Below are 27,328 nucleotides of genomic sequence, written 5' to 3'. Positions count from 1 at the left end.
ACTGTTAATTCCAATGTAATGCATGCCAGTTGAAAGTAGAGTGATTCAAGTATGAGGAATGACTATTGACTGGCTGCAAGTCATAGTGGTTTTCCTGTTTATGCTGCATCAAGGGCAGAGTTGTGTTCCTGCTGTTATTGTGGTAGCATAAACCTGAATTCCAGAACTCTTAGTGTATGCGTACTTTATTATTTCCAGGTTACTGTTGTGTAGATGGGAGTTAATAGTCACTCAAACTAGTAATATTTCTAAACCAACCACTAAGGCAAAACTGACCTGATGCGCTGACCATGAAAATGTGATCAAAATTTTATTAAAAACTGATTAAACATCGTGTTTTGTGTAATGTTAAGGCTGTTTTGACAAGGAATACAGGATGACTAAATATTATCTTTGTGAAGACTAGCTGGCAGAGGTGTGCCTGAGTCAGTTTTGCTCGAGTCAGTCTCAAGAGGCACAAGTCTCAAGTCAAGTCTCAAGTCTAAATGTAGAACAGCAAGTCAAGTCAGAACAAATCAAGAGTCCAGTATCAATTTAATATCTTAAAGAAAAGTAAATATCTAGGATTTTTCAATGCAATATGGTTTTAATAGGATAAAAACTTGGTAAGAGCATCATGAGTTTTCTAGAATCAGTCAGACTTTAAACTCAGAATTCTGACTTCTGAGTTTAAAGTCAGAATTCTGACTTTATTCTCAGAATTCTGACATTTCATTTATACAAACACAAGATCTCAGGTCAAGACTTTAGAAACCTTTTCAAGTCATCAAAGTACAAGTCAGAGTCAAGTCCCAAGTCACCAGAACCCAAGTCAGGTCAAGTCTCAAGTCTTCTCTTCATGCATCAAATCAAGTCTCAAGTAATTAAAACTGCCACTCGAGTCCAAGTCATGTGACTCGAGCCCCCACCTCTGCTAACTGGTTATTGGGAAAACCAGTTGCCATTTGTACCTGCAGTCATTTTCATACACTACGGTCATTTGAGCGTTAATTGCGCAAACATTTCAGGCTGTTCTGCTCTGTGACATAATGTGACAGTGTGCACTAGAGAGCAAAATGCAGGAATTGGAACATAAAACTCATAAAAGTGTTGGTGGACTTTGAGGTTGGTCAGTATTTCATCAACACTTCAAAGTACAGCGGCACAAACCCAGGCTCATTTTACATGTAACATATTAAACATTATTGTCAGATTAATTGTGGTACCTTGGTATAATTACTGTGAACAAATGAGACCATGGTGGAGACGAATTTCTGTAACTCATTACAACATAGTCAGTATATTGATAGGCCCTTATAAACCACTATGTGCTGATTGTTAACCGCACACTTATGCAACATTTGAACTCCCCTGAATGTTATCTTTTTTCATAATTGTTGTAAATATGTCTCTCCCTGAGTTCCTGTTTTATGAGGCCATGTTGGGAAATGTTTGACCTGAGACTGACCTTGGGACAGTCTGACTGAAGAACACAGAGAGCAAAACCTTGGTCTAAACACATGATTTTCATTGTCCTAGCACAGTATGTGAGAATGTAGTTCTTTAATACACTATTTACAGCAATCCATGCCTTTAAAGTGCCTTTAAGATGGTGTTTCTGCACTGCTCTTCCCACAGATCACCTGTCAATCAAACAGTGTGTCCTGTGTGTACTGTGTCATCGCTTTCCTTGGATTTTCTGTTGATGCAGTTTGAGTTTCTCTTTTCTTTGTCTGTTCAGCCATGGTGGCTATCACTGCTCATGCCAACTACCTAGTTCTTCTTCTATTTATTCCAAATAAAAATGTCTGGAAATGTAAAACGCATCACTTCCTGCGTCTAGGAATGAGCTACCAGACACCAGTGCCGCGTTCGGAATGGTTCACTCGTTCACTCACTCACTATTCCCTATGGAATGTTTGTCATCTAGTGCAGTGATTCTCAACCTTTTTCATATCAAGGACCCATAATTTAGTCCACTTTAGGGCCACGGACCCCCATTTGATGAGAATTTGTCTCCCCGACCCAAATCTGAGAATATTTTTATTGGTAGATATGATTTTGTCCAGAATTCCATGACTATTTGTATTGCAGGTAGAGAGATAACAGAGAAACTATGATCAAAATAGTCATTCTTCTACATTCTCGAATTGTGTTCACTTCTTGTAAATGAAACAATAGCGAAGTTTAACAAGTCATCAATTTGCTGGGGACCCCCTGGAACCCCCTGAAGGACCCCTGGTGGTCCCCGGATCCCACGTTGAGAACCACTGATCTAGTGAACTATATGGGCAACAACCGAACAAAGTTTCGGACACTGCATTAATTAAACATCATTGCTTCAAAAAAATGTGCTGGATATTGCTGTGATGCACCTGGGCACGACTTAGCATCTCATAAATAAACCAAGAATCATGACAGTGGGTTGAAATGTACACAGGTAGCAATTTTGCGAAGTTTTGAACACGAAATTACAAATAAATTGTTGAAATTCCAATCATGTACAAGTGTGGTTTAGTCAACTAAGGTGCTGTCTGGTGCTGTTTTGGTTTGGCAAACAATAAGCTGGTGAGCTAACGTTAGCTAGCTTACAAGCTAGCGACTAGCACAACTGTTCTTTGGTGAGACACAATCACATTGCTTTGTGGTATATAGGAGAAACCCTTGTCTGTTCACTACAATTTGCAGTGCATTGTGGGTATTTTATAGTGTACTATATCAGTGGTTCTCAACCTTTTTGGCTCGTGACCCCTTAAAACCACTTGATGCCTACTGGCAACCCCCATTACAGGAGTGCATAGAGAAAGAACGATATAAAGGATGTTTTATCTGTTTTCAGCTTGTTTTAGCTTTCATTAGAAAGCTGTTTAGTATGTCTGCTTAGTTTAGTATTGCTAAAAGAGCAAAAATGTTTAGAAAAAACTGAAAAAATAGACATGATAATAATATAGAAATAGATTTTTTCCCCCCCTATCCCATAAATTATCTCGCGACCCCTGAAAATTATCTCCCGACCCCCAGATTGAGAACCACTGTACTATATAGTGAATCAAATTAACTGTTGAGAATTCGGACACTAGTACAAAATGACAGACACACTATATTGTGCACTATTTCATGAACTGGATATAGGTTGGATCACTGTTGTGTCATATCAATCAGTGATAGAAAGTGGCAAAACAGATTTATTTGTTTGAGAATGTCACAGATTATCACTTTAATTTCACTTTAACTTTAACCCCAAACAACACAACCCTTAAACTTGGTTATGTGAGCCGACTTTAAGCTCTTGACATCCTACCATCTTTTTTTACGAGGAAGCTAGCCTGTCTGGAGCTGAGAGGAAATGGCTCGGATTCATTTGCATGGGGCCATTTGCTTATATTTTGATGAACACTTATCTCACATACTGCAATATTGCTTGGGCTTACTTTACAGCAGAGATGTTTCAGCCTGCAGGACTGATCGTTCAGCACTACACTTTCAAGTATTCTGTCTTCCACGTAAATAGGTTGTACTGTAAATCCAACTTGTATTTTTATGAACACATACTAACATCAGCCAGAATCTCCTCTTCTGGCCTTGAAAACCTGCTTTGAATCGAATGGATTGAAGTTTATTCTTGTAATGAAGAGACAAATCACTGTGGAATAGTTCTGTTTACATTACTAATTAGTGTGTTTCGACAGCCAAGTGGTCTCCTCTTCATGAACTTGCAAGCATTTATTCACCCTTTATAGTTAATTGTAACCACATTTTGTACATTTTTCTTTATTTTTTTTTGGATATGAATATCAATATGTATATAAATATGTTGTAAGACTTCACTTTGTATGTATATTCAGTGCTTATGAATTTAGTGCATATTAATATAAGTGTATATGAAGAAGAATATGTATAGTAGTATGTTTGTGAGAAAGAATATTGTTAGTTATACCTTTCTGATTTTAATATAATTTGGTTGTTTTGTCTGTAAATGTCTTATCTATTGTCATGCTTTTATGTTCTGTGTGGACCCCAGGAAGAGTGTCTGATGTTCTGCATCAGCTAATGGGGATCCTAATAAAATCCTAAATCCTAAATTTTCAAGGGAGACCCGGCTAAGAAAGCAGCATCATGACAAACACAAAAGTTGTAGAAGTCAGAATACAGTCTAAATCACATCAAAGAAAGAAGAAGATAAAAAATAAATGTGTCAAATCGAAATACAATCAAAGTAAAATCCTCTAAGTGCTCCAAAGCAGCAGGTTCTCAGGGTCAAAATCTATTTAAATGTTCACTAAACAAAGCCACATGCCCTAAAACACACACACACACACACACACACTTCCTTCCTCCCACTCATTACCACAATTGCTTCCTGTATGATTCCATTTCTTGCATTAAGGGTATTATAATATATTCTCACTTGTCATTTTATGGATCTTCTTCTTCTTGTGTTTGCCTTCTGCTGTTGTTTTCATATACTGTATATATATAACAAATTTGCATCTTTCCTTTTTGCCTTTTTTATCAGATTTGATCACTCTTCATTACATTGTTTTTCATGCCACGAAACTTTCTGAACAAGCATCTCCATGATGCTGAAAAGAATTACGGAGCTTTTCAACCTGAAGCAAAGCTCTATGAAGGTCCAAGAGGATCTCAAGTCGACCAATCGTCCTTCCCTGTTCCAAGACCAGCAAAAGTTCTAGAAAGCTTTCAACTGAACATTTCATCTCAACAAGTTGAAGTTTATTTACTTATTTATGAGTAGGAAGTAACTATTTAAATTTATTTAAATTTCATGTTTTTGCGTTATCACTTTGAACAGCTCTCTAGAGGCTACATTGTCATGTTTTAAAATGTAGTCTGAGCTCCACTTATTCCTAGTAATCTTGTATGTAAGCATATTCCTTTTTTTTTTTTTACCTTGTCTTGGTTCACATGTACAAATTTCAAATTCTGCGGCTTTTTCAGTATACCTTCCTGCAAGCATGAAGTCAAAAGTCAAAAGTAGTTCCTGGTGAGGTGGACTCCTTGGATGAGGAACGATCTTAAGAGGGCAATACTTCAAGTTGCTGTTGTTTATGGAAAGCTATCCACTCCTCAGCGTTGTTTTTGGATGACGTTGAGCTGCATGCCAATGTGGACTGTCACCCCTGTGGTGTGTACCAGCACCAGCTGCTGTCCCCACAAAAGCTATTCCATCATGTAAACACCCACACAACAAAGAACGCGCCTCTTGTGACTCTTGACTGAGGAGGCATATAACGAGTCGCTCCAGGGAAAAGCTCATGACCGTTTGAGTTTTTGGAAGTTTGGAGGACTTCATTACCCAGAAACCACGTAACTCGTTTTTGTAAGTTTGGAGGACTTCATTACCCACAAACCACGGAACTCTAAGATTACAGGGGTGTCCCAGCTCAGTCTCTCCACTCTGTACAACAGACACCTGGTCAGAAAGGCCACCTCCATCATGGACGACCCATCCCACCCCTCGCACCAGGAGTTCCACCTTCTGCCCTCTAGGCCAGTGTTTCCCAACCCAGTCCTCAAGGACCCCTTTTCCTGCAAGTATTGGTTCCAGCTCTACTCTTGCGTACCTGATCCAGTTAAGGTCTTAATGCTGATTGGTAGAGACAGATCTACCTGAACAGAGCAGCATGAAAGTGTGTAGGCCCCATTGGGATCAGGTGTGCAAGAGTAAAGATGGAATAAAAACTTGCAGGACAGGGGGTCCTTGAGGACTGGGTTGGGAACCACTGCTCTAGGCGGAGGTACAGGGTCCCTAGGCTCAGGAGCTCCAGACTCCGTCATTCCTAAGGCAATTGCTGCCATCAACCATCAACTGTAGTCCACCTTTTATTATTTTCTTTGCATTTTCTACTACTTGCTCTTTTTTATACTCATTGCACTTTGCTAACTTGATGTTTGCGTTTGCTATTACTTGATGGTATAGTGTTTTTGTTGTTGTCATATGTACAGTATGTTTCTCCCATGTTTTTTATGCTGCACCAGAATTGCCCTCCGGGGACAATAAAGATTTATTGAATTGACATCAGTAAAGTAAATGTCTTCTTCTTCGTGTGTTCGGAGGTGGAGGTGGTGCAGAGGTTCAGCCATCGTTGGCGAGTCCAGCTTTAACTGGATGGAGTGGCCGCTCACTGCTGTTTAGGAGACTCTTTTGGACTTCACTCTTATGGATTTGTCATGTCCTGTGAGGACAAGATTTCCCCTTTTCCCGTTCTCTCTTTTTCTATTTGTATTGAGAGTATTACTCTTGGCTCTCGAGGGGGTGGCGTTAATGCCATTAGGAGAACAAGTAGTAGTTATTGTTGGTGACTGATATCAATACAATGTAGAGTTACCAGGCACCAGATATCAAAAGCATCAACAGGTCTCATCTGAAGGCCTGAATTCCGAGTTTGCTTTAGTTTAAATGCACACAGTGGACACAGGAGATGAGTTTATGTGAAAGAGTATATACTGTATTTATTACTAAACTAAGGCAAATTCAATAATCAGGAAAAGTCAAGTAAATATGACAATAGAGATAGATCTACAGTTGAATTGTAATGAATGAATAGCAATATAGGGATAGGTAATCATGTGAGCATTTAACAATAGTAGAACTATCTGGAGTGTCAGGGCTTTATATAGACTTGCAAAGCGCTGAGTCACTAACTACAGGGAGCTGTAATAAAGTGTATGGTGTGTTGTATAAAGTGTCATCTAGTGAATGACTGTGTGAAGCATGAATGATGCCCAGTGGAAGATGATTATACATACGCCACTGCCAGCTGAGATCTGAAGTGGTGTGTGTGTGTGTGTGTGTGTGTGTGTGTGTGTGTGTGTCAGGCAGCAGTTCAAGATGAAGCAGGTTCTCTATTTGACTTGTAGTGATGGTGAGTCTTAGAGACAAAGCCTCAGAGACAAAGTTAGACTCACTGATGCGTGTTCATTAGAGTTACAGTGGGAAAGAGCTCATTACATAATGCATAAATTAATAATACTAATGATCATTTTGGCTCCCAGATCTACACAGTATAATTGACAGTTGTAACATTAACACGAATAAACTCAGGGCAATTTCCTGAGCATTTTGGTATCAAACATGAAGCCCCGTGAAAAGATGAAGAAATTGATTAATGTGAATTCAAATTCAAAATTGTCCATCAAAGCCCTGAATAGTTTATTTTATTCTATTTATGGGAGGAAATGTGACATTGTTGGTATGATGTCTGTTGGTGATTGTCTGTTGATTATGTATTCAGCAGCACTGGTGTGTCACAGAAAAATTTCCTTTGGGACAATAACGTTTATCTTATCGGATCGTTTATCGTATCTTAGTTTTAAAAGTCTGTGACCCAGTGGTATGAACGAAGATTTTAATGTGATTGATTTTGACATGTTTATGTTGGGGTTTTTTTATTAGTCTTGGATATATGGAATTCATTTCTTGTGTGTGGCCCAATATGTAGTAAATCTCTTATTCTTTCCTACATTTTCCTGGAGAAGATCTTCTGCCAGTGACTATACCCGAAAACAGAATTTCATTTTGGTTAGGGTTAGGGTATGATTTTGTTTTGATGAGAAAAGATGTCTGATCACAAGACAAAAGTAACACCCTCCCCATCAATATCAATCAATTCAGAAATTCAGCAAAATAAAACCAGACAAATTCTTTGCTTTGCATAGGTTCATTCCTACTCCAATCTACTTTGTTTATTTCTTTGTTTCTTTTGACTTTTTTTGGTCTTGTGCAATTAGCAAAATACTTTGCGCTTTTACAAATGATAATAGGCACAAACATACATACATACATACAGTACATACACACCTTCTGAATCATATTCAGGAGGCATACACGTAAACATTTAATAAGTATCAATACAGTAAAATACAATACAGAATACATAATAAAAATGAAAAAAAATCTTTTATCTTGGAGGTCAACTACCATATCGTTAATGAGCATAATAAAAAATAAGACGTTGCTACCATAATGCAACTTAATAAAATATCTGTCAAGTAATGTAGCTATGAAAAACTGTGGTTATATTTCTGCGCAGGCATGCACCTCATATTTTCATAAAACACTCCTTAACACAATCATTGCGTAACATAAGGACCCAATCGTGATCTCTTTGAAATTAGCAAGTGACAGCTAAATCTTGGTCAGTTTTTTTTTTTTTTTTTTTTTTTTTTTTGTTTCTACAGTCACCTTTTAATATTATCAATGTTATTTCTTTCTCGAAATGAAAAAAATAACTTAGCACCCTGAAAGATTTTTTTTTCTCTTTTTTTTGTCCTGGCTCTGCGGCTCCTCTCTCTCTCTCTCTCTCCGCCCGTCGCCTGTCTGTCCGCCTGTCTGTCTGTTTGTCCATCTGTCCTTCTACCCGCTCACGAGCGCCGCGCCTGGCCACCTCCAGTCCCGTCGCGGCACCAATTAATCTACCAAAACACATGAACAGACCCGTTAGTGTTGTCTACGGGATTTGGCAAACAGACCCCATACCTCCCTTCCACCCTGAACACTGGAGAATTACATTCTTCTGCTAGGCCTGCTGGAGCGCAACGTCTACTTTTAAAGGAATAGTTCACCCAAAAATGAAAAATTCTGTCATCATCTCCTCCCCCTCATGCCAGTTGAAACACAGGTGAAGTTTGTCCATATAACACACAGGGAGGCTGCCAGCACAACTCCATAGCAGCCTTCTCCAAAACAACTGAAGTCAGTGGGGACCAGTTCTTCAGAGTTCCAAAAAGACCTACAGTATATTTACACCATCATTTAGTGCAAATCTTAACTACAGCTGATTGATTTGCAACAAATAATGGTGTATAGGTCTTTCTATTCACAGTGTGATTGTTTGGCTGTTTTTGTTTTGGAACTCTAAAGAACAGGTCCCCATTGACTTCAGTTGTTTTGGAGAAGGCTGCTACCAAGTTGTGCTGCAGCCTCCCTGTGTGTTATATGGACTAACAAATTTCACCTGTGTTTCATTTGGCATGAGGGTGAGTAGATGATGACAGAATTTTCATTTTTGGTTGAACTATCCCTTTAAGGCCGTGATCACCTTATACATTCCCAATCGCTGCTAGAAGAAAAAGTGGAAACAAAGATGGTATGTGCGTCCTTTAAATAGGTTGAGAATGCAAGATGGGGAATATCATTTGCTCATTTTGCCCATGTGGAGCGTAGACGAAGAGAGGCATTTGCAATATTTTGGCTACTATGATGGTTGTTGGTAAACCGCTACTTCTTCGTTGGTTGTAGCAGTATTTGTGTTCAGCGCCTCCACCTGAAACGCAAGACACTGCAACGTGCGTAAGCGTGGCATTACAAAATTTGGACTACACATTTCGCTATTTGAGAACATGAGAAATGCCCCTTGCACTGCTTGCGTAGGCCGTGTAACGGAGCTGGGGCCGGATTCACAAAACCCTCTTTAGAAAAAAAATCTTCTCAAGTGCCATTTTTTTCTTAACTTTAGTCTTAAGAAAAAAAAAAGGAAAAAATGCTATTCTCAAAAACAGTTCTTACATATTTTCTTAACTTTCTTCTTATGTTTCTTCCTATGAAAAAACTTACAAATAAATGGTATTCTTGAAATGAAAGTTCTCAAATTTGTTCTTTTTTCTTAACTTTAAGGCAGCCCTTCACCTGTCTTAAAACTCCTACAGTGAAAAGGTAAGCCTCTAATATCATATATTTAAACACATTTTAGACAAGTAGGTTATAGTTCAAAGTCTTCATAGGTTCCCCTACACCTAACATTAAGATTAACATGTATTGTAAAGCTTTATTTGGTGTAGGGCCAGGTAGGCCTCTGTCTCATGTCTGTTGAAAATAAGCTGCAAATTTTACAGTTACCAACAGCAACCAATGTTTAAATCTTTGCCTTAGTTGCCCTAAATAGGTTTTTCCCCAATTGTTTTGTAGATGGAAACACTTTGGATTGCCTCCTAGCCTTGTCTCCTAGCCTCAATGGCAGTAAGCCTAAAGTTTATTACCCAGAATTAATTCAGGCCCTATTTTGAGAAGTTCTTAAGTAGCAAAATTAAAGAAATTCGTAAGAAATGAGAATTGCACTTAAGAGCCTTCTTAAGAACTTCCTCAAATTTCCTCTCATGTCATTTCTTAAGATCTATCTTAAGAACACATTGGTGAATCCGGCCCCAGCTTCTCAAGTGTGTTGTCAAGAGTGTGTACATGCACACTTTATCAGGTATTCCTGATAATGGCTCATATCCTGGTTAAGTCTTATTCCGGATAAGCGTCTTCAAAGTACACTTACTAATATCCCTGTAGATATAAGCAGAATAACAATGATATCCCAGAGTATTCCAAATATGATCGTAGTGCCTCAGCTTATGCGGACGCACGAAAACCAACAATAAATGGGGTAACCTTGGGAAATGTGTACATTCACCACCACACTTCTAATTGTACACATGTCCCTCACATTTACCATATGCCTCCATATCCTGGCTAATTGTTCTATATTCCTGATGTCTTCAGAGAGGTTTGAAATAAGACTTTCTCTGGTTTATTGTTAATGGGATATGATGTACCGACTCTGAGGCAAAATACTTGAAGAACCTGTGTATCAACAGGACATTGACAAGTTAGTTGGACAGACAAGACAGAGAGGTGCACAAATAGACTGTTCAACACATGGATTTTCACCTGAATTCATCTACCTGCACCTATCCCAGGGAATGGCATTCATGAGATTTCATGAGTATTGAGCATTTTAAGTCAATTTATGCATTTTACAAAGGGCTCAGTTAGAGTAAAGAGATTGATCAATCTGTGTGCATTGTGTTTCTTTGGTTGTTGTTAATGTACAATATTGAATCCTCCTGACTTAAGGTTTTGATACGTTATCTGGGCCTGTATGTATAAAACTTCATACCTAAATTCCTTACCTATTTGTGTCACTTTCAGTTAAGAACAAATTTTCACTCTGATCTTCATACATACAGGACCTGGTCCCAGATCTGAGGAGATCTAAAGCAGAGTTTACCCTACAAACTCAATGGACTACTTAAAAGCATTGCATGATTCAAAACTACTTTCTTGAGAGAGGACATAACATATTTTATAGTTTTGCTCAATTTGGTCCTATAAAGATATGTTCATTTTGTTTGATAGTTGGAGTGAAACAAAAGAATCAAGATGATGCCTGGTTTCATTCCTCAAGAATTCAGCAAAATGTCAAAGTATCATCACAACTCTCTTTGCTCCCTCCAGAGTCTACACTAGAGAGTACTAACTTTTTTCTTGACCAAAAACACGACAAAGCAATCTGGCGCTTTGCCAATCGCCACTTTTTACTAAACAGGTACCATTTGTAAACATATTCCAGAGGAATTCAAAGTAATACCGATATTCACGGATTGAAACCATTTGCAACCTCAGAGTTAGAATCTAACTTCACTGCAAGGTTCAGTCAGCATCGGAGTAAATACTGGCCAGCAGGCTAGTCTTTGCAGACTGTTTACCCACCAGCACTTATGAAAAAGTGTTGAAGCTAAATGTGAAGCTGGGAAAACATATTTCTGCTGCCAATAACTCATCAATTAATCATGAAAATTTGGATTTTGTTCCATCAACTTTTTGCTCAATCCAGTTAAGTCCTAGTACATGATGCCGCTATTTGGCAGTCAGACTGAGATTGGCAACTGAACTAAGCCCTCAAGCCACTGGTTGATCAGTTCAGCATCTGTGCCAGAGTTAGCTAGTATCTCAGTCTCTACATTTACATGAATGCTTTGTCTGGCATATACGTCGTACTGTAGCTGGACACCTAGGAGAGCTAGCTAAGCTGACAGAGTTAGCACTTCTGGATGCTCACAGGAGGAAACTCGTTCTCATCGTCCAGACAGACGGGTCCAGCAGCAAACTCGTGCTCCGGGATGACTTCGCCTTTCTTTGCCCCGCCATCTTCAGAGTAGCCTGGTGAGAACAGACATTAGTATGATTACCGTCAGTAAATGAGACCATCACCAAGAAGATTGGCAGCCTCTACTGGCCTCTACACTGCATTTTCCACTGTGAGCCACCAGGTCAGATTTGGAGGGAAAACTACTGGATTGCTTTATGGCACAAAACAGGAGGAGGGCGCTGTTCTTCCTATGGAAGCCCGTTTCCGCCACCTGTTACAAAAAGATCTGGCACATTTTTTTTTTTCATCATCAAGTGAGATTTTTTTCTCAATATTATCACTTAGTATCTCATAATTATGAGATGCTAAGTCCTAATTATGAGATGCTAAGCCATATTTATGAGATACTATCTCATAATTAATGAGATGCTAAGTCATAATTATGAGATACTATCTCATAATTAATGAGATACTATCATAATTATGAAATGATAAGTCATATTTATGAGATACTAAGTCAGATTTATGAGATGTTAAGTCATATTTATGAGATATGCTAAGTCATATTTATGAGATATTATCTCATAGTTATGAGATACTAAGTCATATTTATGAGATGTTAAGTCATAGTTATGAGATGCTATCTCATAATTATGAGATACTAAGTCATATTTATGAGATACTATCTCATAATTATGAGATGCTAAGTCATAATTATGAGATGCTAAGTCATATTTATGAGATATTATCTTATAGTTATGAGATGCTAAGTTATATTTATGAGATACTATCTTATAATTATGAGATACTAAGTCATATTTATGAGATATCTCATAATTATGAAATGCTAAATTATATTTATGGGATGCTAAGTCATAATTATGAGATGCTAAGTCATAATTATGAGATACTAAGTCATATTTATGAGATACTATCTCATAATTATGAGATACTAAGTCATATTTATGAGAAATAATGACTCACTTGATGATGGAAAAAAAAAAGTTTTGTGCTGGAATTCTTTTTACAGGTGGTGGAAACAGGCTTCCATGTCTTCCAGAGCAAACGGAGCTAAAGCTTTCAGAGTTTCTGGCAGCGGCAGATGATGGAAAAATCACTCCCAACATGTTCCAAAACCATTAATTCTCAATCATTTCTATGTAGATGGAGAACAGCAGAGGAGTTGGGGTTTTTTTAACACTTGGTACACACACACACACACACACACACACACACAAACACACCATCACACATCATATACAGAGAAATGTTAGTTAGTACGCACCGGTGAGCGTTGCAGTGACTGGCCCAGTGGCTGGTAAGGCAACGGTCGCAGCGTAGGACGGACAAGTGTGTGCGGGCCCTGTGACCTCTGACCCCTCAGGCTCCGCCCCTTCACCCCGGTCCTCATCAACGCCAAACAGCCTGATAGAGGAAGAGGAGAACATTTGAGTAAAAGACACACAGAGTGCCTTACACGTTCTTCCCCATACTTTCCATGTTTACCCTACATTCATTTACAGCTGGAAAAGCGTGTGCACGGCTGGAAAGATATAAAGACAGATCGTCTGGATTCAAAACAACCACCTCTGACATCATATGGAAGCCTCACCTGTGTTTGTGAGCCAGCATGCACTCGCCCCCGTCCTGTGGATCCACGTTGTAGATGAAGAGCTGGCCGTCGGCCGAGGCCACCAGCAGCCGGGGAAGCTTCTGGATCCTGAAACAATGGGTTTGGGTTTCCATTTCAGTTGTTTCGAAACGATCGAGTCATTCCTTTAAAGGGAGGGTTCAGCAATTTTATAAGCCTATACCCAATTAATCACTAATCAAGGCCTCTACATTAGAGCTTGCGTTTCTGTGAAATCGACAACCACCTCCTTGTATCATTTGTTAGCAATGCTGGCACAAGTCAATGTATGAGTATGAAACCATACCTCTTAAAATAACTTGTAAGCCCTTCCATATACTTCCATAGCTGTAGCAATAGAGCTGTCCTAAAGCACTTGAATGGGACTTTGAAAGCAATGGTTTCATAGAGAGATTACACAGATTTGTGTATATATGCACTGAAGGAAGTTGTTAGTAAGTATAGAAGACATAACACTACAATATTTATGTGTTTCCTTGATGCGTCCAAAGCATTTGAACGAATTAATCATAAATTGGTAAATTGTTAAACTACAAGAGTGAGGGGTCCCACCATATTTGATAAGGATCTTGCATTTTTGGTATTCGCATCAAACCATGCAAGCTAGATGGGGTAAGAGGATATCTGCACCTTTCCTAGTGACCAAGGTGGAATACTGTCACCTGTTCTTTTCAACCTTTATATGGATGATCTTTCTAAAAAGCTAAAAGAGTGTAAGACTGGATGTATAGTGGGGAATAGTCTTATTAACCATCTGGTGTACGCTGATGACTTAGTCGTCCTGTCTCCTTATAGTTATGGTGTGCAGTATGACATTCAATTTAACTCTAAAAAGGGTGTTGTCATGATTGCTAAAACCAAAGAGGATCAGAAGCTAAATTTTCCTACATTCTTTATGGCAGACCAAGCGCTAAATGTGGTGTTCTCTGTTTAAAGCCTACTGTACTCCACTCTATACAGCCCACCTGTGGTGCAGTTATAGTAAAGCAAAAATGAGAAAGCTTCAGGTGGCATTTAATGATGCATTCAGAATCTTGCTTAAGCTCCCAAGATGGACAAGTGCAAGTCATAATGTTTGTGACTAGCAATGTTCCCACCTTCCATGCTGTGTTGAGGAATTTCATGTATAAATTTATGTGTCGGCTAATTCATTCAAAAAATGTAATCATAATGGCTTTAACTGAGCCTACACAAGGTGACACAAGGTATTCCTCTTGTTTTTTGAAACATTGGAACAAATGTCTGTATGTGTTTTAATCACTTGTGGACTTCTGAACTGCCATGATCTCGTACATATTTCTGTACTGTTTTGTCCTCGTATTGTACTTTTTTTTTTATATTTCTCTTTCTTTGCTGATATGGACCTATGTGTCTGAAATAAAGTTAAATTGAAATTGAATACCCTATTGACTTGCACTAGGATTGCTAACAAATGCTAACAGGAGGCTGGTGCTGATTTCTCAGAGACAAACTCTGATGTAAAAATGTTATAATAGTGGACATGGTGAGTGATAAATAGGATAGGCCCTTTAAGCCCATCCCTATAGTGAGAGGAACAAGGAAGTGTTCCATCCACACTTTGACACTTTGTCACTCCTCCATAATAGCTTAACAGTTTTTATCCTACAGTCCAATATTTGGTGCTTTTCAAATTGTTAGATATAGCAGGGATGAGGGGCAAAGAAAATTGCCTTCACCTCAAACACACACACACACACACACACACACACAGAATGACATGAGTGGGCCTGACTCCAAAAAGGCCGTTTGAGAAGCTCACACAGCCAGGGTGCAGACGTTCCTCTGGCCCGACGCTAGGAGGTGAACGGTGGCGAAGGCCCGGTCCTGGCTCATCATGCCGGATACCTGAGCGGGGAGGTAGCTGCTGGCTGCGGAAAACATCTTCCCCATGTAGGCCGTCCAGGTGGCAGCCTCGTCCTCTCCACTGCACAGACAGGAGAACAGCTTAGAGCCATGACCAATGTTTTTGTAGAGCTGAGTATTTGTACCAAGACTTGTGTGACTTGTGACTTACAGTTCTTTTGGAAGCTAAAAAATGTTTTATAGCACCACCATCTGGTTGTGTAGTGTCACCACTATTATCTATAGTGCCAAAATTCATGTCTCTATTATGTACCATCTCACAGGGAATTGCAAAGATGAGGAAGGGAATAATAAACTAGCAGAAAAACTACTAGTACTAATAATGATAATTTAATAATGTAATATAATTGAGTACTTTAATACTGGGAAATCTGGTCAAAATGTTAGTGTGTTGTGTGTGTGTGTGTGTGTGTGTGCACCTTGGTCCCAGTTGCTCAAGTTTAAAGATGTGCACTGTCTCTGTGTTGCTGGAAGCACAGAGGAACTGGCCGTCGGGGCTGAAGGACAAGGAGCTGATGCTGACGTACCTGCGGACACACACACACACACACACACACACACACACACACACACACACACACCCATGAGAATAATAAATAATTTAAACTGGATAATGAACTTCCACCATAAGTGCTGACTTCAACCCTCCGACCTCATCAGTCTACTCTGCACCAATAAAAATCATCTCCCGTTCTACAACCATAAATCATAAGTCATCGGCATATAATGAAGTCTGCATTCCAGGCATAAGCACATGCATGCCCGTGTGTCTGCACAACTATGAGCACACTCGTATCGATGCATGTGCTCATATACTGTACATTACATTGTATGTCTTATATTATACAGTCGAGATCGGATGTGAACTCTGACCTCTTCATTCCCCGGCGGAACTCAAACAGGCGCAGGCCCTCGGGAACGGAAAACACTCGGATGACGGTTCCCTAGAGAAAGACAGCGAGGGAGAGGTTACAGCAGCTTCCACCATGCTTCAGCAACATGCGGGGGAGGTGACATTCCTATAGCAGTAGTTCTCAAATTGGGGTCCAGGACTTAACAATGAAAAAAGAACTAGAAATATCTAGAAATATTTAGCGAATACCTTCTCACCTAATGGCCCGGGTAACCAAACAAAAAAAAAAAAAAAATTGCCTCTATGCACTCTATGCATTGCCTCATAGCACTGCCTTGTAGCACTGCCTTGTAGCACCTATGTCCTGTTGGACCAGAACTTAGCTTTATAGCACTTACTCTCGTTGTTCTCTCCTATCTAGAACCTTGCTTGTGTTGTATGAAAATCTCATGTGTAAGTCGCTTTGGATAAAAGCGTCTGCCAAATGTGAAATTGTAATTGTAATTGTAAATAACCGCCTCGCGGTTGCATGCCTCCGCCGATAAACTTTGTTTTATCATTGCAAGGACAGTCTTCATTTATTGAACATATATAATTAATGTGATTATTAGGTCAACTTAAAGGATTTTGGTGTCTGCAAAAGTAAGTGTCAGCACTTCCACCGTTTTTGTAGAATGACCCAAGATCGTTTTCTCAGCTACAGTGGTAAGCAAAACATTATGATGTCACAGTGAAGTTGACCTTTGAACTCTTAGATATAAAATGTCATCACTTCATCATTTTATCCTATTAGATATTTGTGTGAAATTTTGTCATAATTAGCGTATGAATTCTTGAGTTATGGCCAAAAAATGTCTTTTGTGAGGTCACAGTGACCTTGACCTTTGACCACCAAAATCAAATCAGTTCATCCTTTATCCAAGTGGACGTTCGTGCCAAATTTGAAGAAATTCCCTCAAGGCGTTTCTGAGATATCGCGTTCAGGAGAATGGGACGGACGTGAGGTCACATTGACCTTGACCTTTGACCTTTGACCACCAAAATGTAATCAGTTCATCCTTGAGTCCAAGTGGACGTTTGTGCCAAATTTGAAGAAATTCCCTCAAGGCGTTCCTGAGATATCGCGTTCACGATAATGGGACGGATGGACGGACAACCCAAAAACATAATGATAAAAAGAAAAAATACGAGTGGGGGATTTGCTGAGGGGGGACCATTTTTTGTGCATATACTAGGAATGGGACAATGTATCGAAATTCAGTATAACGCGATACAAAAATGTGACGATACGTATTGTGGGGCAGAAATATGAATCGCGATGTTAGCTACATTTTATTCTGCTGTAGTAATCACAAATGAGATGACTTGCCCATCACGATTCCACAAGCTTGATCGAAACTGTATTATTGTCACTTTGTAATGACATTTTTAAATTGTTGTTTACATTCTAGCAAGCCAATGCCATCACTAGAAAGATTTGTGTCTCAGAAATAAACAGAATTCTGCACAGTCAGACTTTGTTGGCATTGAACTTTTATATTGTATCGTAGTTGTACTGAATTGTGAACCCCATATTGCGTATCGAATCATATCGTGTGATACGCGTATCGTCCCATCCCTAGCATATATGTAAATACAGAATAGAAGAATGACTATTGCAATCCTAGGTTTTCAGGTTCAGTATAGACAGTTCTACAATTCAACACTAAATCAAAAACAACTTCTCATGTGGCGTATTTCTGATTAAATCCTATCAAATGGGGGTCCATGGGATCTCATGTGCAGTTGGGGGTCTGCACATGAGATCCCATAGAGGTGGCAGTACATTCACTGGTCCGTCATACCCTCTCGGAGGCGCTGGCGAGTTTGGTGCCCGACGCGTTGAAGGTGAGAGCTGCCAGAGGACTGTCATGAGCCGGAATCATCGTCACCGTGCTCTGAGATGGCCGAGAGAGAAAGAGAGAGAGAGAGACAGAGAGAGAGAGAGAGAGAGAGAGAGAGGGGGAGGATGGAGAGAGAAGGAGAGAAAGAGCTTTATCCCACAGACCCAACACCACTGTGTCACTAAAACTAGCTAGGTTTTTGTCAAATTTCCCCAGTATTGCAAAAATGTTGTTGCACTCTCAAAAAAGACAGAAAGAAAGAAAGAAAGAAAGAAAGAAAGAAAGAAAGAAAGAAAGAAAGAAAGAAAGAAAGAAAGAAAGAAAGAAAGAAAGTAATTACAGTGTCTGTAAATTACATAGCATATCATTGTAAGGGTGGGAGAAATGCTGATGCATGCTAAAACAATGATTACACCTTTTGTGATTCTACGTTGAGGCACAAAAATGAAAAATGTATTTCCTTAAACCAATTTCCTGGATTTTTCATGTGATATTTTCACTTGCATCTTGTGCAAGTTAAAACATGTGACAGTCAAATGGCATAATCTCAAAAAACGGAGTGGTGACAGAGTGAAGCGAGGGCACCGTGTTCACCCCGTTAGCCAAAACTTGCTATGCTATTTGGCTAGTTCCCGTTACCGTTCCCGGTAAGAAGACACTTGATAAGAGCCACACAAAGTTCAAGTACTTTTGGACATAGTCTGAACATGAGTACAGTTTCACCTAGCAATGGAGGAAAAACAATAGCTTGTTGTGAGCAACCAACACATCCTGGAACAAACTGAGAAACGTACACCAATGTGTACAAAGAGAATAACAGAACTGATAGCCTAACTCACTCCCAAAAATTTCTGCACCATTGTGAACAAGGTTTTTATGCTAATGCATTACCGGGTACATTACCGGGTACACTTTTTCCTGGTATCACATATTCTATCTTACTCACAGTCATACTATTAGCTTTGTGTGGCGGACCTTGTATGCTGTGTGGCTCTTACGAAGTTCCTTCTTACCTCAAATCAGATAAAAGCTTAAAGGATAAGTTCAGCGATTTTGGTCCTATATATAATTTGTCTTTTGCATATCTGTTATACTTGGACCCGCAGACAATACTGGCTCCAGAGTCAGCTGTCGGTTAAAAACGGTGAGCTCTGTTGCTAGGTCTCTTGCTGCTAACAATGAGTCCAAATGGGGTTAGTCAAAATATCTCTAAAGAAGCCAGTCTTTGAAAACAACATAGCAACCAACTGACGCATTTATAGTCACAGCCGGGAAAGCAGCAGCAACGCTTTCAACCGACAGCAGACTCTGGAGTCAACATTCTCTGTGGGTCCAAGTACTAAAGGTATGGGTCCAAAATCATAGAACTAAAGTAAATTGTTAGATGCCTGCTGATTCCCAGGCCTATAACATCTATACTATCAAGACATATCGCTGCGGCCCCGGCCTTACCAAGTTGTTGGCATCGTACACTATAATCTCTCCGATGGTGGCACTGCCAGGGTAAGCCAGATAGGAGTTGGAATGACTGATAGAAAGAGCACATAGACCTGGAAAAGGAGAGGAGATAAGATAAGAGGAGCAAGGAGAACAAGTCCATTTGGCCATCTTTAACCTCATGAATAGAGGTTTATCTATACAGTCACAAAATATTGTTACTAACCATCGCAGCACAAAAGACAGCAGTGCACCAAACCTTTTTTCACATTTAAATAACAATACAGAAATAGCGTACATCAGTCTGTGTTCATGCCTAAATCCCCATCGTTTGCCTGAAATTAGCTTTTCAATGATGTTGGGACATTTTGAGGTGTACACCATTTGTGCGTGTCATTTGGGTGTGGCCAGCTGTGAGCTGGTTGTGGCTATGTACGGAGGCCGAGACGTGTCAAACGAACTGCATATCCAAAACGCTTTGCAAATTCGAAAAACACAAGCGCGTTAACGGAAAACACAAATGCAAAAATCACAATACAAATGCAAAAGCCACAACACAAACGCAAAAAGCCACAACATAACAACGGAAGTGAGCAACAACGGATGTTGACAATGAAACGGGCCGACTATTATTGCCGGCGGACTATTATTGCCTGCACATGTGGAAATATAAAGACATTGAACAATATTGCTCATTTGTGACAATCACATAGCGATAGTAATCATAGTTAGCTAGCGAACAACGTTTCACTTACTTCTCAAATGGGCAAGAACTTACTTCTTCCACATGTGCAGGCTAGTCCGCCCGGCAATAGTAGTCGGCCCGTTTCATTGTCAACATCCGTTGTTGCTCACTTCCGTTGTTATGTTGTGGCGTTTGCATTTGTGTTGTGGCTTTTGCATTTGTGTTTTCCGTTAATGCGCTTGTGTTTTTCGAATTTGCAAAGCGTTTTGGATATGCAGTTCATTCGACACGTCTCGGCCACTGTAGCTATCAAGGTGAGGCTAACAGCTACAGAGCAGGGACTTCAAAGCAACACTGGAAACAACAATGGAGGAAAAGTGGTAAGAAAAGAAAGAACAGCAAAGCTACGTGTGCAGCAGACAAGACTCATTCAAAAACACAGTGAACAACACAATTTCCACTCTGGCCCCTTCTGAAGTAGATGAAAGGGTTAAGAAGTGATGAAGAGCTGCATATATGCTGCTAGACAGCTAGGATGCTAGCTTCTTAGCTAGGTTTTCTGTAGCAAGCTAGCGGTGCTTCATCAGACAGCTCATCAACATGAACTTGACCAATTGAGGGGAGGAGGGCGGGACTAACAAGTTATTTTTAACTTTAAAATCTCATGGAAACCAGAGTCCAAGATTCAATTAATGTAAAAGAAGCTCAAAATAATATTTTTTAATATTTCAACATTTACTAAGCTGTATTTATAAAGTTATTCGGTAACACTTTACAATAAGGGTCACTAAGTTAAGGGTTAGTTAATGCTTAATAAGGGTTAGTTAATGCTTAATAAGCATTAACTTACTCTTAATTAACAGTTAACTAATGTGTAATTTACTAATGGTGTTCATGTTAACTAAGGTATTAATTTATACATTATTAATAGTTTATAAAGATGACTATTAAATAATGTATAAATTAATACCTTAGTTAACATGAACACCATTAGTAAATGATTACCAGACACATTAGTTAACTGTTAAATTAAGGGTTAGTTAATGCTTATTAAGCATTAACTAATCCTTAATTAATGTACCCTTATTGTAAAGTGTTACCAGTTATTCAAATCAACTAAACCAACTGTACTACACCATGGAAAGCCTCTGTGTGTCAACCAACCATACTTGTAATTCCTGTCTCCTGAGTTCGCCGTTATTTACTACCTGAGGGGTTGGACGGTGTGTTGAGCAGAGTCTTGAGCAGCTTCATGTCTTTGATGTTGTGGATTATAAACAGACTCTTCAAGGCACACCACAAGCCTCTGCAAGAGACAGCAGCCCTCGGGTTAGACAGTCAGGTTATTTATATCAAAGGTCATGCAGTTTGCACAATTCAGCATCAGATCAGTGGAATCCCACTTGTTGTTGGAAAATATGTCACAGAGTTCCATCTGCCACCGTTTTTCCTTGTTAAAATGACAAAGCATTTACGTCAGACACACACAGTGAAATGCAACACTGTTGTTCAGCTCTTTATCCCCGACTATAGAGCTGTTGTTCACTTCAAACAAAGCATAAAAGCTATCAGTTTTCTGACAACAATGTACCTATGTACCAATGTACCTATATCGGTTTGGAGATCTTTTTTCGTATGAAAGCACCTGAACTCCTTGCCTTAAAACCTCCTTTCTTGAGGAACATGAGGAATTGCAGAACTTAAATGAGGGGACATTTTTGTGCTGCAACAAAGTCCAATTCTTGCCAGAGTCTTAACACCTTAGTAGGGTTTTGTAACCCTTCACTGAATGTAAACACATCTGCTTTTGTTGACATTGGGCGCACTCGTTTGAGGGTTCCCGGTCGGGCGGTGACGCATCAAATGGTTGGAGTCTGACTCAGCGGTGAAAACCAGCCAACAACCAGAACAGAAACCCACTGTCTGACCAATAAGCACCAAATGAGTCAATTAAACGTTCAAGGTCCAGGTACGTTTCCTTATCTCTTGAGTTGTCAATGCGTCACAAGACAGCCATATAGATATTTCACAACTGATGTTGCTGTTTTATGGCACAACATGTAGGAGTGTCTTCAAACTCCAATGGTTGAGGAGTAGTTGTTCCAAAATGGAGGCCAGAAAGTGAGTTTTGGAGTAAAAACCTTACCTACTGCACCTTTTAAACTACATTCAGTGGCAGTGATGCTGCGTCTGTCATGGTTATGGGTGGGTTGGTTTTGCCGCTGCCACCAGCTCTTTATGCACTCGACTACTGCAGTACACTCTGCCCTTGCCAGTGTCCACCTGTCACAAGGCCAGGAGGGTACCAGGCACCCTTAAACGAGTGTTCCCATTATAAGATGAGCAAACATGATGATTAAGGGTCTGTCCTGGGTCTGGCGTGATCGGTAGAGACGTGAGTACGAGGCTCGGTGCGAATTGCCTCCTAAATGGGATGAACGTGGGTCAGCGTCCTGTAATATTCCGGGGGTTGTGTTTGTGTGAAATATTGTCGGTCTACCTGTCTGTTGAGCCTGACGGCCAGGATGTTGTTGGAGTAGCTGTAGTTGCAGATCTCGGTGCCCTTCTTGAAGTGGTAGACGTTCATGCGACGCGGCATGGCGGTGCTCACCACCACCACCAGACTGCTGGAGAACAGACGCTCCACGATGTAGACGTCTGGAGTCTCTGCTGGGGGGAAGAGAGGGCCGGACACTGAGGCAGTGATGGAGAATTGCATTGGAAGAAGTTGAACTACAGCAGAGCTAGCCTCAAGACAAATCTAGTTTTGCTAACTTAAGTTACTTAGAATAAGTAGTTCAACCTACGCTGTAAAAGATGAGCATATCTACATCTGCGGTGTCATATAATACAAGAAATAAAGTGAAGGACTATTGACTGCGAGTCCAAATCAAATAAGCCTGTCTGGCTTCATCACAGTGTTAACTTTCTGTTGGATGTAATGTCCATCACTCCTACATCTAAACCAACATCTAAACCTAAATCGAAACCAAACCAAACTAAACTGTTTCTGATTTGTACACTGTTTGATTACTACACTGTTTGATTGAAAAGTAGAAGAAATGTTAACATTCTGTTGGATGAGAACTAGGCTTGGGCCAATATTCCATAATGTCGTGATACTTTCCACTGTATCGAATATACTGTAAGGGTTTAAGGTTATTACCTCCGCCAAGGAGGTTATGTTTTCGGTGTCGTTTGTTTGTTTGTTTGTCTGTTTGTCTGTTTGTTTGTCTGTTAACAGGATTACAGAAAAACTACTGGCCGGATTTTCATGAAATTTCGTGGAAGGGTGTAGCACGGGCCAAGGAAGAACTCATTAAATTTTGGAGCGGATCCGGATCCGACTCACGAACAAGCAATAATAGCACGAACCTTGGCGGAGGTCTGTGCTCTCCGAGTGCCCTTCTAGTTATTATTATTAATAGCCTAGAAATTTGATGTAATTTAGAAGAAAAAAAGCAAAAAAAAACAGTGAACAGCGATAATATCGTACATCGCGACATTTTGGCAGGACAGCATCACGATATTAAACTTTGTATATTTCCTACGCCTATATAAACTCAAAATAAAGAAAGAAAAAAGTCTCTGTAGCATCTGACTTTTACATTTTTACAGCCAAAAATACTTGGCAGTTACAGCAGTTAACTGCTATGCCATAAAACGACAAAAAACTAGTAACAAACACTGCACAGAGGGACAGTGGGCACTAGAAACTGCCATACCGATATTTTTTATTGAAGGCCGATGCTGATACCGATATTTTTTGCTAATACTCAAAGTATTTAAATTTGACCATTTTCCATACAAAATATTTCTAATAATTCCATGTATTCAGTGTTTTAGAATCAATTCAGGTTAAGTTCTTCCCATAGACAACCAGTCTAGTACTGATCAATTCTACAATACATAATCAATAAAACTAAATCATATCCATCATATCAGAGGTGGACCACACTGACTGGCTGATATCTGGCACCATATACCAGTCTAACCCCATTACATAATAACCCTGTCATGACAGATGGAATATGTATAGATTTCTAAAGGTGTGTACAGGTTAGCACACACAGGTGTTCTTCCCAGCTCCTCTGCTTTACATAAATCAGACTATCTCAACTTATCTACCACTGATGTAAACTCTTGTCTTCTTCCCATTCTCCTAAATGTAAAACCATGACCAGAGACTTGCCCCTGGACCGACACAACAGAACAAAAACACGTCCATGTCGGGGGATGTCGCTCCTTATTTGGCATGGGACAATGCTGCCAAAACCCATAAGCACAGTGTAATTACAGCAAGCTAGGCCTTTTCTGAGCATCTGACCACTAAAAACCCCCCCCAAAATGAGCCAGGGAGCGCTGTGATGTGGGGAGGCAGACTTCCTGGTGCTCCCTGTGGTGAGATGAAATCACCAGCTATGTTTACATACACAGAGAATTCCCTTTTTTTAGCCCGGTTACTCAATCTTTTTTTTGGGTGGATACATGTTCACATCATAACTGGGTTAAAAATAACTCGGTAAGCTCATACTCTGATGGTGAGAAACCTGGTTAAGATGTCTGGCTTACTTCCATATTAAACTGGTTACTGTGGCATGGAAACATCTGACTGCTTTCACTTTGGGTTTGCGCAAACTCAAGACTGGCACAGCATTATGGGTACAATTTGATGTCAGCAAAAAACATGGCGGCATGCAGTACTTCTACTATCATGGTTTGTTTCCCCTGTATTAGCAGTAAGCTACTACTGCTCAGTCAAAGAGGGAGGGGGAATATTCTGTTAACTGGTTTATTCATGGCAACAGGGAGACTCAATCACAGGGAATCAAAGGTTCATGGAAACAGATTAACCTGAATTACACCTAGGATATTAACCACAAAGGTTCAGGCCAGTTTCCCAGATACAGATTAAACAGGCATGATGAAGTGAACAGCTTTTCCAATTGAAATTAAGATTTGAAAATGTTTGGTTTGAAACTAGGCTTATCCACTGTGCATGGATGTTGAGGCCAGCGCCAGGGGAAACGGGCTGGCACCAGGACTGGGGTTCCATACTGACCACTCTCATGGATGCAGTCCAGCTTATCCACCATGGTCAGAGAAAACAACTTGTAGCCAGTCTTTGTTCCCACTGCCAGTGACCTGCAATGCACACACACACACACACACACAATTAGCACAACTGAAAAACATCTTATTTCTCTCAATATTTCAGTTCTGGACATCGATTTTCTGCAGGACCAACAAGTTCATCCTTTGTGGCACAGCAGCTGAAGTTCCCATCTGCAGAATTTGAATAAATTTGAAACAGTCTGTTCATCTTTTATCTCTATTGAAACAGATATAGGACTACTAAAAACAGCAGGTGGACTAGTTAGGACTATACTACCAGGCTTAAATGTTGTAATTTTCGTTTTTGGTGCACCCACTTTCCCTCAACCTGCCTCGCCCACTTGCTGCCTCAGCTAGTGATTTCCTACGTTTCCCAGAATGCCTTTCTGCAACTGTGGAGCGAATGATAACCTTCTATAGAGTACAACAGGTGGTGACATCACCTGGCACCAAAGATCAGCCAATAGCGGATGACAATTTCCGTAGCATGCTTTTTACCATTAGATGTCAGGCTTTACACAGATTTGGGTTTGGGGTTTAGCTACTCTTTAAAAACTAATTTTAGTGTAAAGCAAAAATAGAAATGTTTTTTCAGGATTGTGTTTGTTTAGTTTTTATGTTCAATGTCTTGAGCTTCCTTGTGTTTTCTTTGTCTTTTAACATCTTGGGACCGTGTTGGAAATAAGTGTTTTCACTTTAACATGTTATCCTTTGGATTTTTTGTTTTGTTTTTTGTCTGCTAATCCATAAATAAAATCAATCAATCAATCAATCAATCAATCAAAATGACAAAGGACCCAAGATTGCTTAATTGTCTTAAAAGCAGGATCTGTTGTTGATTCTGTCCACAAATGTGTTCAATGTCAGGTTCCAGTCTATTTTCGTGGCCTCATTCAAATGAATGGAAAGTGAAAATCCGAACGCTACAAACTCGTCCAGCTGCATCCGCTCTTGGTGATTGGTTTATATTCTGGTTTTCATGGTGGTCAAGTGCTGAATAACCCCCATGTTAAAACTAAGTGGAATACTGCTTAGAGCTGCAACGATTAATCGATTAGTTGTCAACTACTAAATTAATCACCAACTATTTTGCTAATCGATTAATCGGTTTGAGTAATTTTTTAAGAAAAATAAGTCAAAATTCTCTGATTCCAGCTTCTTAAATGTGAATATTTTCTGGTTTCTTTCCTCCTCTATGACAGTAAACTGAATATCTTTGGGTTGTGGACAAAACAAGACATTTGAGGACGTCATCTTGGGCTTTGGGAAACACTGATCCACATTTTTCACCATTTTCTGACATTTTATAGACATATAGAAGATAGAAAATAATCGTTAGTTGCAGCCCTACTATTGCTTTAACAGATGAGAACAAAGACAGAGCAGTCACAATGTATTCTAATAGGTTTGTTGCTGTCACAGCCCTCAGGACTAGAAAACAAATGTTCCTGTTCCATCTCTTTGTCAAACAAACCAACCGGCTTTGTGGGAGGTTGTCTCTCCTGTCACCTCACTACTGAACACTTCCACAGTCATGATGCTGGCTGACATCCCCTCCTCCCAAGGGAAAAAAACCCAGATTATAATCCAAACAAACTGTATTTCACGTGAGTTATGGCATCACGTGGCGCTAGAGGAGCGTCTCTGCACGCCCCTGTCCCTGTCCTGTCCTGTCCTGTCCCACCCTGTTCCCTAACAAGAGCCAACCTGCAGGAACAGTGGGGAGAAAGCACATGCCTTCTTTCTTTCCACACTGACCCCTGCAGAAGATACTCTTTCTTTCTTTTCTGTTATATAAGCCTGAACTTCCTTACACTTACAAGTCATTTTAGTCTCATATTCAGCCTTCTTATTTTTCTTAAAGCGAGAGAAAAATTCAGCCAATGGGATGAATTAACTCTGGAATTCTAGAAATGAGTGTCAGTATGTTGAAACCACATCACTGCACGACTATCAAGAAAATGA

General features: G+C 39.8%; 1 protein-coding gene across 1 annotated transcript; it reads right to left on the bottom strand.

The window, feature by feature from the left end:
• Positions 1-7,676: 7,676 nt before the first annotated feature.
• Positions 7,677-25,390, bottom strand: LOC139656650 (WD repeat domain phosphoinositide-interacting protein 1-like). The gene is given in 13 exon segments (XM_071534251.1): positions 7,677-8,415; positions 11,826-11,926; positions 13,141-13,280; positions 13,468-13,575; positions 15,287-15,451; positions 15,810-15,917; positions 16,264-16,334; positions 18,088-18,180; positions 19,579-19,676; positions 21,457-21,520; positions 21,522-21,554; positions 22,749-22,915; positions 25,311-25,390. Coding segments are annotated over 13 exon segments (1,233 nt in total). The 5' UTR covers positions 25,345-25,390; the 3' UTR covers positions 7,677-8,364.
• Positions 25,391-27,328: the final 1,938 nt, after the last annotated feature.

This window comes from Centroberyx affinis, unplaced genomic scaffold (assembly GCF_046629955.1).
Source record: "Centroberyx affinis isolate AG114_WGS23_722 - 3 ecotype Tasmania unplaced genomic scaffold, CSIRO-AGI_Caff_v1 ptg002506l_1, whole genome shotgun sequence".
Lineage (NCBI taxonomy): Eukaryota > Metazoa > Chordata > Actinopteri > Beryciformes > Berycidae > Centroberyx > Centroberyx affinis.
Note: the sequence above shows the minus strand (reverse complement) of the source record. Positions and strands in the feature narration are given on the sequence as shown.